The sequence below is a fragment of the Phoca vitulina genome, unplaced genomic scaffold (assembly GCF_004348235.1).
Source record: "Phoca vitulina isolate PV1807 unplaced genomic scaffold, GSC_HSeal_1.0 scaffold36, whole genome shotgun sequence".
Lineage (NCBI taxonomy): Eukaryota > Metazoa > Chordata > Mammalia > Carnivora > Phocidae > Phoca > Phoca vitulina.
Genome location: NW_022589739.1, coordinates 16,698,588 through 16,711,685, shown reverse-complemented (window position 1 = coordinate 16,711,685; position 13,098 = coordinate 16,698,588). Strand labels below are relative to the sequence as shown.

Here is a 13,098-nt window from a genome sequence, read left to right as displayed (position 1 = left end):
ACCCCCACCTCTCCACTCCGAGGCCCCACCCCCTTCTTCAGCGTTCCCACCCTGTTGTTTGTGTTTCCTCCCTGGCCCTGAATTCTCGCTGCCTCTCTTAAGAGCCAGTGGTGGAGTCTTGGCCTCCGTCCCTGTGAGGTTGAGGCTCATTCTGGGGAAGACGGTAATACTGGGGGAAGCCAGGCGGGTCTGGCTCCAGGGCTCCTTCTGCCGGTTACCGGCTGTGTGATCCAGGCAAGTCCTCTAGCCCCTTTCCGTGATGATCAGGTACAGGCAAATCGTGGGGCCACATACGGCCCCATCATGCAGGGTGTTGGGTCATGTCTGAGAAAACATTTGCCTCAGCCTGTAAAAACAGTGGATGTTGGGTGCCCCTTTTGTTTTCAGAGTGTTGGAACCACAAGAAGAGTGTCATATGGTGATCCCAAGCATGAACTCAGGACTCACTGCCTGGGCTCCTATCAGCAGTGTGACCCGGGGCAAGTCACCTAACCTCTCTGCTTCCTACAAAATCAATCTAGTAGCCTTCACATTATGGGGTTGTGGGAATTAAATGGGCCATCCCTGTGAAGCCCCCAGAGGGGCCCCTGGCTCAGAGTAAGTGCTCGGCACAGTTCAGCTGATGCTATGTTCATCCAGTCCAACCCCCTCATTTTGTGAAGACACTGGGTCTCGTACATGTACACATGGTTAGTTAGAAGCCCAGGCATTCCAGAAGGTCAGAACTGCGAGGGCCCACTCTGAGCCCATCCCTGGCGGTACCCACCTTCTCTGACAGATGAGGAGAGAGGCCTAGAGAGAGACAGTGACCTGTCCAGGGCACCCATCCTGGCTGGGGGTGCGGGGAGGCACCGGCCCTGCTCTTGTTGAGGGGGGAGTTGTGCATGGTCTGCAGACAAGCCGGGAAGAACCTGGTCTCCCAGCAAGCTTGAGGAAGGGGTGAGGCTCTAATGATGCTCTGGTGGCACTCAGTTTTCATAAACTGAGTCATCGGCTGGTGCCGTCCCAGGGCCTGCTGGGTAGGTGCTTTTCCCATTAAATTCTCACAGCCAGCCTCTGCAGGAGCCCTCATTAGGCCCATTTCGCAGATGATAGAAATGAGCCTCAGGGAGATGCCCCAGTCACACAATTAGAAAATGGCAGAACTGGGATCCACACCTACCCACTCTTGTGCCCTTTTCCTCCCCCTCCGCCTCTTCTCTCCCCCAGGGAAAAGCCACCTCTGTAGACCCCTTGACTGGCTAGCCAATCTCCGCTTGCATCCCCCTGTAACTGGGAGCTCATTCCCTCACAGGGCAGCTCTTTCAACGCCTCTTGGAAGAGCCTTTTGTCCCCCAAAGCTAACCTACCGCCCGTTCCATAGTTCTGCAGGTCTCCATACCCCCCACCTCACCAGAGCCTGGGCACAGAATCTTCTCTGCTCCAGTCCAGAACACCCTTATCTTGACTGCTTCTGTGAGTAACAAGGGTTCCCAGGTGAAACTCTTACAATAATAATAATTTCTTTCAAAAATCTCAGCAGATCTAATTGGCTAGCTATTGTTTGAGAAACCTAAAGGAAGCCCCTTGGCATGGGGAGTGGCTGGTGTCTTGGGGGAAAGAGTCAAATAACCATGTCTACAAGTTCCCCTACTCCCATCTAGCCAAGAGGCTGTAGGGAGGACTGTAGCCAAGGATTATAGGGAGAGAGATGAGTCAGACACTCAGAACTTTCAGGTTGGGAGAGGTTGCTAATGGTATTATCCTGAGAGTGCAGGAAATGGGAAGGTCACAATGGACTTCCTGCAGACACATGGAAAATGGTGATACAGAGGACAAGATTACCTTTCAGTTGCTCTTAATCCCATGACTCTCTGAAACATGGCCTGTATTTTGTTAGTATCCTGGATTTTATTAAGAACCATCCAGAAACGGGCACCTGGGTGGCTCAGTTGGTTAAGCAACTGCCTTCAGCTCAGGTCATGATCCTGGAGTCTCAGGATCGAGTCCCGCATCAGGCTCCCTGCTCAGCAGGGAGTCTGCTTCTCTCTCTGACTCTCCCCCTCTCATGCTCTATCTTATTCTCTCTCTCAAATAAATAAATAAAATCTTAAAAAAAAAAAAAATATATGTGTGGACAGATTAAATTATCCACGAATTTCACTTCAGGATAGGGAGTATGGCATTAATTTGTTATAGAGAGGGGAAATTGGACCTGATTGGACCTCAGGTTTTGATCATGTTCTTTTTTTTTTCAAGTCATTGTATCTTTGAATCTTTACCTTGCCTTGCTGTGCTCTCACGTCTTGGACAGAAGTGGTGATGGTGGGCACATCTAGTCTTGTACCAAATCTTAAAGGAAGTGCTTTCAACTTTTACAAAGATTTTTTTTTTTTAAATCACAAATGGCTGGGGCTCCTGGGTGGCTCAGTTGGTTAAGCGGTGGACTCTTGGTATGGGCTCAGGTCATGATCTCAGAATGGTGAGGTCCAGCTCCACCACCACTCCCTGCTGAGCGTGGTGTCTGCTTGAGATTCTCTCTCCCTCTCTCTCCCCACAGCTTGCGCTCTCTCTCTGTATCTAAAAAAAAAAAAGAAACAATCACAAATGGATGTTGAATTTTATCCATTTTTTTCTCCTGCACCAGAGATACATTTCTTTTTTTTTTTTAACTTAATCGAGAATATTTATTTCTTTTTTTTTTAATTTTTTTATTGTTATGTTAATCCCCATACATTACATCATTAGTTTTAGATATAGTGTTCCATGATTCATTGTTTGTGCATAACACCCAGTGCTCCATGCAGAACGTGCCCTCCTCAATACCCATCACCAGGCTAACCCATCCTCCCAACCCCCTCCCCTCTAGATCCCTCAGTTTGTTTTTCAGAGTCCATTGTCTCTCATGGTTCTTCTCCCCCTCCGATTTCCCCCCCTTCATTCTTCCCCTCCTGCTACATTCTTCTTCTTTTTTTCTTTCTTAACATATATTGCATTATTTGTTTCAGAGGTACAGATCTGAGATTCAACAGTCTTGCACAATTCACAGCGCTTACCAGAACACATACCCTCCCCAGTGTCCATCACCCAGTCACTCCGTCCCTCCCACCCCACCCTCCACTCCAGCAACCCTCAGTTTGTTTCCTGAGATTAAGAACTCCTCATATCAGTGAGGTCATATGATACATGTCTTTCTCTGTTTGACTTATTTCGCTCGGCATAATACCCTCCAGTTCCATCCACGTCGTTGCAAATGGCAAGATCTTATTCCTTTTGATGGCTGCATAATATTCCATTGTATATATATACCACATCTTCTTTAGCCATTCATCTGTTGATGGACATCTTGGCTCTTTCCACAGTTTGGCTATTGTGGACATTGCTGCTATAAACATCGGGGTGCACGTAGCCTTTCGGGTCCCTACTTTTGTACAGAGATACATTTCTTTTGATATGATGTCCCACATTGACAGATCTTCCTTTTCTATCCATACGTGGTGATTGCTTTTCTAATGCTAAATAAACCCACCTGGAATTTCTGCGATAAACCCATCCAGATGCTGATACATTTTCCCGTTTTACATATTGTCAAGCTCCATCTGCAGGCATTTTATGTAGGATTTCGCAAGCGTGTTTGTGAGTGAGGCAGGCCCATCATTTTCTCTGCTTATGTGGTCCTTGTCAATTACCACCTGTCGGGTAACGGTTGTTGGAAGCACCCCCCCCCCCCCCCCCAGATTTTCACCTACCCAGGGACCGGACGCCAGCCTCCCCGCAGAAACCGTGTGCGGGGAGCGCCCCCTGGCGGCCCTGGGGCGCAAGAGCCTGAGGAGCCGGGCGGGGTGAGGGCCAGATGACAGCACACGAGGTGGTGCCAGGGCTCTGCGGTCTTTGCTAGGCCTGGTGACGAGAGCAGCTCAGCTTCAGAGAAGGGGTGACAAGGATCCAGAGTGACACAGCAGTCCCATAACTACAGAGTTCCAACCCTTCTGAGCTGTACAGTTCCTGAGTCTTAATCTCTTTACCTATAAAGTGGGGATAATCTATCTGCTTTCAGGAAAATAGGAGGAACCTGTCAAAGCACAGAAGTCAGACTTCCTAGAGAATAAGGAAGGTGTCCTCTCTTGGCCTCAGCATTCTTGTTTTCTTGTCTGTTACAAGCCCTTGATAAATGGCAGCTAGGGAGAAGGGGATTCAGGACTCGTGGTAATTGTTCAGCATGACAGTCTGCCTCAGGGAGGTCTGTGTGAAGGAAGAACATATGTTCATTCATTAATTGTAGTTTATTATTTAATCATTGTTCATTTATTCAACAAATATTTATTGGACACTGGTAGGCAGAATAATGATCCCCAAGAGACGTCTGCACCCTCATCCTTGGAGCTCACAAATAGTTTAGGTTACAAGGGAAAAGGGAAGTAAGGTTGCAGGGGGAATGAAGGTTGCTGATGAGTTGACCTTAAAATCGGAAGATAATCCTGGATTATCCAAGTGGATTATCCAAGTGGGCCCAATGTGATCACAAGGATCCTTAAAAGTAGAAGGAAGAGCAGGAGTCAGAATTGCTGGTTTTGAAGATGGAGGAAGCTGAAAGAGGCCAGGAAAGGGATTCTCCCCAGAGCTCCAGGAAGGGATATAGTCCTGCTGACACCTTGGGTTTTTTTTAAAGATTTTATTTATTTATTTGACAGAGAGAGACACAGCGAGAGAGGGAACACAAGCAGGGAGAGTGGGAGAGGGAGAAGCAGGCTTCCCGCTGAGCAAGGAGCCCGATGTGGGGCTCGATCCCAGGACTCCGGGATCATGACCTGAGCCGAAGGCAGACGCTTAACAACTGAGCCACCCAAGTGCCCCGACACCTTGGTTTTAACTCCGTGAAGCTTGTGTTGGACTTCTGACCTACAGAACTATAAGAGAATAAATTTGCATGGGTTTAAGCAGCCAGCTTTGTGGTAGTTTGTCACAGCTGTGGGAAACTAACAGCATTCTTCCGGGCACAAGAGCAGATGTGAAGGGTTCTGGGGAATTCAGAGCTAGAACAAGGTAGAGTGTGAGGAGCCACCATGTTGAGAAGCTCTGTGTCCCAGGACTAGCGGGTTGAGAAGGGCTTTTCCAAGGAAGTGACATTTCACCTTGTATCTGAAGATTATATCAAATGAAGCAAGAGCTGTGTCATCTGGGTCGCTCAGTTGGTTAAGCAGCTGCCTTCGGCTCAGGTCATGATCCCAGGGTCCTGGGATCAAGCCCCGCATTGGGCTCCCTGCTCCACGGGAAGCCTCCTTCTCCCTCTACCTGTCACTCCCCCTTCTTGTGCTCTTGCTCTGTCAAATAAATAAATAAAATCTTTAAAAAAAATGAAGCGAGAGTGGAAAAATGTTTCAGGCAAGGAAACAGCATGGTGGAGGGCCCAGGGGCAAGAGAGAGTGCACCGAACCTCAAGAGGCCCCAGCAGAGTGAGAAATCAAGCAGGAAAAGTCAAAGGAATACAGGTCAAACTGCCAGTCCCAGAAAGCATTTGCTTTTTATCCGAGGGCAATAGGGCTAGATTTTGAGAGGGGCCAAATTATGACCAGATCTGCCTTTCGGCTGCTGTAGGGTGGAGAGTGGATCCCTAGGAGGCTCCGGCCCACCTGAGAGCTCGTGGTAACCCAGGCCAGACTGGCGCCATGGAGAAGAAGATGGACAGATGAGAACTGACTGGAGGTAAAATCAATGGAACTTGGTGATGGACCAGATGGGTTGTGAGGGAGGAGGAGAGTTTGAGATGCATCATCACCTCCCACCTTCTGGTGTGGGCAAATGAGGTGATGATAGTGCCATCTACTGAGATGGGGACATGGGCGAGGGGGCAGGCCTGAGACGTGCCTGCAGCACATTCAAGCTGAGGTGACCACCGAGGCAGTTGGATACGCATCAGGAGTTGGGTGAAGGCCTGTTGGAGATTCAGGGTAGACTCTGGGTCCTTGCAGTGAGAAAAAGAGGTTTCTCAACCTCAGCACTATTGACATTTTGGGTAGAGCAGTTGTTTGTTTGGAGGTAGGCCTGGAGTGTTGGCCTCATCTGCGAGGTCAGAGCTGGCTCACAGGCCCACCATGTTCCAATCCAGGGGAAGGGGAGGGTGAGCACAGGTGAGGCAGGGTTCAGGTGCGCTCCCCATGGTGTCCACTGTCATCTAAGAAAGCCTGGTCACAGGGCCATGCCTATTTGCCACGGAAGCTGGGCAGTGTAGGCTAGGGAGGGGGCAGCAGATTTTGGCGGACAGCTGTAACCTCCTAAATGATGCGAGCGACGTGGGGGGGGTGGCGGTTGGAAGGCATTTCCCGTGAGGGGATGAGAGCTTGTGTGGAGACTCAGAGGCAGGAGGGAGCCCCGCAAAGCAGGACTGCCTGTGGTTCTGCCCGGATCGAGTCCGCCAGCGGGGAGGAATGGGCCTTGTCCTGAGGGCAGGGAAGGCGTTTGGTCAGCCTCCTGACTTCCCACCCGGGCTCCTTCCTCCTTGAAGTTGTGTCCTTCTTGTCGTCTCCCACAGCTGGGACTTTAATACTCCTTCCTTCCTTCCTTCCTTCCTCCCTCCCTCCCTCCTTCCCTCCTTCCTTCCTCCCTTCTTTCTCTCTTTCTCTCTCCCTCCTTCCCTCTCTCTCTCTCTTTCTTTCAAAGATTTGATTTATTAATTTGTCAGAGAGAGAGAGCGCACAAGCAGAGGGAGCGGCAGGCAGAGGGAGAAGCAGATTCCCTGCTGAGCAGGGAGCCCAATGTGGGACTCGATCCCAGGACTCTGGGATCATGACCTGAGCCGAAGGCAGACGCTTAACCGACTGAGCCACCCAGGCGCCCCTTGATACACATTTCTGCCTCACCCTGAAGCTGTTTCGTTTATTTTCCTACTTTGCCAAGATGGCTGACAGCTCCTGGAGGTCAGGGCCACAGCCTGATCCTCAGTCCTGATCACTGACTCCCCAGCCTCCTAGCTGGTGTTCGCGGCAGACTCCAGTCACCCCTGCACACCCTCTAATCATTGTCCCTCAAGGCTACTAATCGGATTCCCCACCCCCAACACGGTTCTGTACACGTCCAAATACTGTCCAGATTTCCCAATCAGCGTCTTTCACAGTTTCATCATCACTGACCCCCACACTGATCCCACCCTGAACCCCCGGCTTGGTTCCCCAAGGCTGACCAACCCTGAGGCCCAGACCCTGGCGAGGAGGCTGTCTGTGACCCCGCGCACACCCCCCGATCCCGGGAGTAAGTGCTGGTGGGGCAGGTGTGCATGGGCAAGCCTATTAGAAGAGGCCATTAGCTGGGGTCGTGAGTGTGGAGGGGGCCACAGCGGTGGGATGACTGGGAATGACCACATGACCCTGGATCAGTCACTGTCCTCACTGAGTGTCAGGTTCCCACTTTGCACAGTGGGGATTTTGACCTCACAGAGGTGTCGGGGGGTGAGGGAGTGGTGGAGAGAACTGGGTGGGAGAAAGGCTGTCAGACCCCCCCAGGCTCTGACCTGGTTGTTTTCCAGGTCCCCAGTGCGAACTGACTTCCGGGGGAAGGGAATCCATCTGCTGACCGTCAGTCCAGCTCCATCTGTACTCACTCCAGAGCGAATGATGACAACGACCACCCGTGTACTGCACCCAACAGGCGACACTGGATCCTGACTCCACCGCCCACATGGGTTCAGTGCAGGGGCCGCCCGCAGGCTCCTCCAGGGGGCAACGGAGCTGGGTTTGGAGGGTTAAAACACATCCCTTGCCCAGTGGGCTTCATTCCTAGCTGCGCATTGGGATCATCTGAGGAGCTTAAGAAATACCCAGATGTCTGAGGACACCCCAGGCCGATATAGTCAGAACTGTGGAGATGGGGCCAGGAGCCAGGCCCTTCCCACCGCCGCCCAGGCGATTCCAGTGTGTAGCTGGGGTTCGGGGGCACGGAGCTGGGTGGGGTCGAAGATATCCAGAGCAGGGAGGATGCATTCTCAGCACGGAAAGCGTCAGATGTGGAGGCGGCTCACCCTCCCGCGTACGGCCCGCCTGTCCTCAGGACACCCTCCGGCCCCGGGCACAGATCAGCCCGGCGTTGTGCAGCGCCTTCCACATGAGCAACATCTCGTAGGGCGCGAAGCCGTGCACGACCAGCAGCTCGCGGTACAGGCAGGGGTCGAAGGAGGACTTGGCGGCGCCGGGCAGCTGCAGGCCGAAGGGCCGGATGCCCTGGTGGCCGCTGGGCGCCAGGCCGGCGCGCTTCAGACACATGCCCATGTAGGCGTCATCGATGGGGAAGAGCGGGGTGTGGCGGGCGGCCACGCGCAGGGCCCCGGCCGTGTGGCGGGACAGGAGGAAGCCGCCGCCGCTGCAGTACACCGGGTAGGCCTCCCCGGGGAAGAGCTGCGGGGGCACAAAGTACTTGCTCCTGCTGTCGCGGATGGGCACCGAGCCGTCCATGAGCTGCCCGGCGAAGAGGTGGCGCTCGGGCTGCTGCGCGCCCAGGAAGTGGAGCACGTTGGCGGTGTGCACGAAGACGTCGTCGTCACAGCTGAGCAGGAAGCGCGCGTGCGGGCGTGCCCGGCCAGCCAGTCGAGCAGGTGCAGGTGTTTGAGCGTGAGGTTGAGGAAGGTGTCGGTGAAGGCCCACTGCAGCATGTCGCCGTGCTCGCGCGCCTCCAGCTCCACCAGCGCCGCCAGGCGGCCTGCGCTCTCGGCGTCCTCGCGCGGGGGCGAGCCCAGCAGGAAGAGGCGGCGCACCTGCCGCCCGTGGTAGCGGCGCTCCTGCCCCCACGTGCGGCGGATGAGCTCGCGCCGGTCGTAGTTGGCGGGCGACGACTTGACCGCCAGCAGCAGGAAGACCCCGTGGCGGCCCGCGCACTTGGCTGGCGCGTCCCAGAGCAGGGGAAAGTGGTGACAGTGGCGGTACCGCAGGAAGTCCTGGATGCGTGCGGGCAGCTGCTCGAAGTCGACCGTGGCGTTGACCGAGTCGTTGGCCACACACGGGGACCCTGAACTGAACGCCGACGGCTGCACAGCCGCAGGGGCCGCAGGGGCAGCCTCCGTAGAGCCATCCCACATCTTCTTCCGCTGGGACCTGGAGGCTTGGAGGAACCAGAGGTGCAGGGCCAAGAAACTCACACCCACCAGAACGAGGGTCAGAGTCTTAGGATTCAGGGACCTGCGGCAGGGAGAAGCCATCTGTGTGGGAAACCGAGTCAGAGGTGAACCAGGAGTCATGTTTGACATCAGTGGAAGGACACTCTGACCCCATCACGAACCAGGCCTTTCTCAACTTTGCTGCTACAAGGTCAAAGGAAACCACAATTCAAGATAACACGGAAGCATCTCGTGTCTCCCACGGTCTGGAGTGCTCTGACCTTTAGAATCTCATTGTCTCTCCACATCTCCCCATGCCACCTAGGCGGAGCAGACTCACGTCAAAGTCAAAATCTTCATCTTCCCGGGAATTCTAATCCTGCTTTTCCACCTCAGCAAATGGTACCACCATCCACCCAGTTGCTCCAACCAGAAGCCCGGGCTCTCCCCACATTCCACTTATATCCATGCTCCATATCCTTGAGTTCCTGCTTCCCAGTCTCTCTGTGCTTATTCCCTCCTCTCCATCCCTGTCAGCCCTGACTCTCTCTGATCCATTTCCCCCCCTTACCACCCTAGTCAAGGAAGCATGAGGTGATAGCATTGGACTCAGACCCAGGTCAGATTCTGGTGTCCCCACTTACTCGTATCCTCTTGAACAAGTCACTTCTGATCCCTAGGGCTGAGTGTTGTCTATAAGAAAGGGTTACTAGAGGGGCGCCTGGGTGGCTCAGTCGTTGGGCGTCTGCCTTCAGCTCAGGTCATGATCCCAGGGTCCTGGGATCGAGCCCCACATCGGGCTCCCTGCTTGTCAGGAAGTCAGCTTCTCCCTCTCCCACTCCCCCTGCTTGTGTTCCCTCTCTCGCTGTCAAATAAATAAATCAAATCTCTAAAAAAAGAAAAGAAAAGAAAGCGCTAGTAGATTCCTACTTTGCAGGGTTGTTGGGAGCATTAAATGAGCATAAAGTAGCCAATCAGCGAGTGGCACTGATATTATGACCTCTTCCACTTCCTCTGGCCCCACTTCTTTTTCTTTCTGCCTGGCGTTATTTTGTTCCCCAAACATGCCAAATCAGGTCTTCTTTGCTGTGTATCTAACTCCCCGCACCTGCCCAGCTGCACCTCAAGCCCTGCTTTCATGAAGAAAGACAAACTCCAGATCACAATAGCCTTTCCTGTATTGACTCCCTGTGAATCCCATCACACTGGGTTCTGTCCTTAAAACACACTCTGCTTTGTTTCAGAGATGCTACTCTCTCCTGCCTTTCCTTCTCCCTCTTTAACCATGTCTCTCAATTCCCTTTGCTCATTTCCTCCTCTTTCCACCTTTAATAGTGGGAGGTGCCCAGGCTCTGTCCTAGATATCTCCTTTGCCTGAGGACCTCCGAGCTCCAGTGCCATATGTCCATCCAGCCACCTATTACCTAGCAGCTCCACGTGGTGGCCCACAGCCACTCCGGGTGCAACCTCTCATCTCCATCCCCAGAGTTGTCCCAGAGTGTCACCACCCACTGTGTTTTTTGTTCATGCCCCAAACCGTGATTGACTCCCTCCTTGTCTTCATCCCCCCACCCAAGCCCAGTTGATTTTAATCCCTAAATGTTTCATCAACCTGTCCACTTCCATTCCCGCTATCAACAGGCTAATCCAAACTAGCATTGGCTGCTCAGATGACACAGCCTCCCGCTCGGTCTCTCCACATACTTCCATGCTCTCAGTAGATCCCTCCTCCACAGTAGCTGGATTACCTGTGACCCGTGCAGATTTCATGCTACACCTCATGCTCTTTTCCTCAGCTTCCTACTGTCAGCCCCCTGCCCTGGCCACCAGCCTTAGCCTGACAAAGCTCTTTCGGCCTTGGAGCTCCCCTGCCTGGATGGACCCCCTCTCCCTCCTTTGCCTCTTGTGTTCTTGTGTTCCTGCTTGTGTTCCCTCTCTTGCTGTGTCTCTCTCAGTCAAACAAATAAATATAGTCTTTTTTTAAAAGATTTTATTTATTTATTTGACAGAGAGAGGGAACAAGTAGGCAGAGAGGCAGGCAGAGGGAGAGGGAGAAGCAGGCTCCCTGCTGAGCAGGGAGCCTGATGCGGGGCTCGATCCCAGGACCCTGTGATCATGACCTGAGCCGAAGGCAGCCACTTAACCGACTGAGCCACCCAGGTGCCCCATAAATAAAATCTTAAAAAAATATATTTGTTGAATGAATACTTGGCCTAAGTATATGCTCAATAAATATTTTCAGATTGAGTCATTTCCATATAGTAGGTGTTACTAGATTGAATTGTGCTCTAGTGCTTGTGTATTGTAGTCTATGCACAATGTCTAGCACAAGACGGGCACAAAGCAGGTGTTCAATGAAATAATGGCAGTGCCATGGGGCGCCTGGGTGGCTCAGTCGTTAAGCATCTGCCTCTGACTCAAGTCATGATCCCAGGGTTCTGGGATCCAGCCCCGCATTGGGCTCCCTGCTCAGAAGGGAGTTTGCTTCTCCCTCTCCCTCTGCCACTCCCCCTGCTTGTGTGTTCTCTCTCTGTCGAATGGATAAATAAAATCTTAAAATAATAATAATAATGGCAGTGCCAATAACTACCCAAAAAAGTGAGAGATCCTTGCAGAAGTGTTGGTGCAATCACAGTCCCATTAGAAATACTAGAGGTAGGCTCCTGTAGCTCTCAGTGTATTCCTGCTTCAGCATTTGATGCACTGAGACGGGAGGGACAGCGAGATGGTCTAAGTCTACTTAATCATCGCTCTAGGCTCAGGGGCTTGTCCTGTGCCTAGCACATTTGCGGCAGGCCACATTTTTTTCAGTGAATGAAAGATTTAAAAAATGAATGAGAACAGAATTTGGAGTCTGAATAACTGGGCCTGAGTCTCAACTGCTTTAGCTGTGGGACTTTGTGTCAAGTCCTGAATCTGTGTTTGAGTTTCAACTGAGAAATCGAGAAGGTTAACACTCATCCCTCAGTGCAATCAGGAGGCATTCTCTATCTTCTTTCTCCCTGCCCAGAATCATTTCTAGAAAGAAAAATCATCTCAGTCTTTTTTTATTTGACAGAGAGAGACACAGTAAGAGAGGGAACACAAGCAGGGGGAGCGGGAGAGGGAGAAGCAGGCTTCCCGCCAAGCAGGGAGCCCGATGTGGGGCTCGATCCCAGGACCCTGGGATCATGACCTGAGCTGAAGGCAGACGCCTAACGACTGAGCCACCCAGGCGCCCCTCGTCTCAGTCTTAATGCAACAGTAATTCTTGTCTCAAGGAAACTTGCATTTACTTTGATAAAGCTGATCCAGGAAGCTGAATCAGAGCCACCTTTTGGTATGAGTAAGGAAAAGTTTGGGCCGGGTCCTGTTCCTGAGGGTGGTGCTGCTGTGTGGAACTGTGTTCCTGGATGCTGACACTGTGGAGCTTTGGGTGTCCTCTGTAGTTCTTTTTGCTGGATTTCCCCCTTTTCTCAGTGCACTCTTCCAGATCGCCTGGAGTCCTCACACCTTAGGCTTTCACGGCCTCTGCCGGCCCTGATCCCTCATCCCTCAGGACTCAGCTCAAGCACCACCTCCTGCAGGAAACCTGGTACGAGCTCAATTCAACGTGTCCTTGTTACCGTGGCTGCTGAATAACTAAGTTGGTAAAAGAGGCCGTACGTGCCACGTAGGTGACCCTTTCAAGCCTCACATTCCTCATTTGTGGGAACATGGGCAAGTCATTTATCTCAGTGCCTCGGAGGATAATAGGATTTGATTTGTGTAAGGTGACCCCTGCATGGCATGCAGTAAGTGGGTACTACAGTAACATTAGCAACTAACTAACACAGAAATGTTTATGGGGCAGAAGAGGATCATATAAAGTTCCTTTGTGACCCTGTCACTTCTTTCTCCATTTATTGTTCCATGCGTATGTTTCCTTTCCTTTGCAATGCTATTCACTCTGCCTGGGACTCTCTTTCTCATGTTCTAGGAACAGGAAAAGTTTCTGTTGGTTATTCCCTCCTCTGGTTTCATGCCGAGATGGATGAATGGAACACAGATTCCTGGGTTAT

General features: G+C 52.1%; 1 protein-coding gene across 1 annotated transcript; it reads right to left on the bottom strand.

Annotated features, from left to right (window-relative positions):
* Nucleotides 1–3,977: 3,977 nt before the first annotated feature.
* B3GNT6 (UDP-GlcNAc:betaGal beta-1,3-N-acetylglucosaminyltransferase 6) lies at nt 3,978–9,752 on the bottom strand. Its single transcript, XM_032427213.1, is given in 3 exon segments — nt 3,978–4,221; nt 7,484–8,536; nt 8,539–9,752. Coding segments are annotated over 2 exon segments (1,191 nt in total). The 5' UTR covers nt 9,209–9,752; the 3' UTR covers nt 3,978–4,221; nt 7,484–8,015.
* Between the last annotated feature and the right edge of the window lie 3,346 nt (nt 9,753–13,098).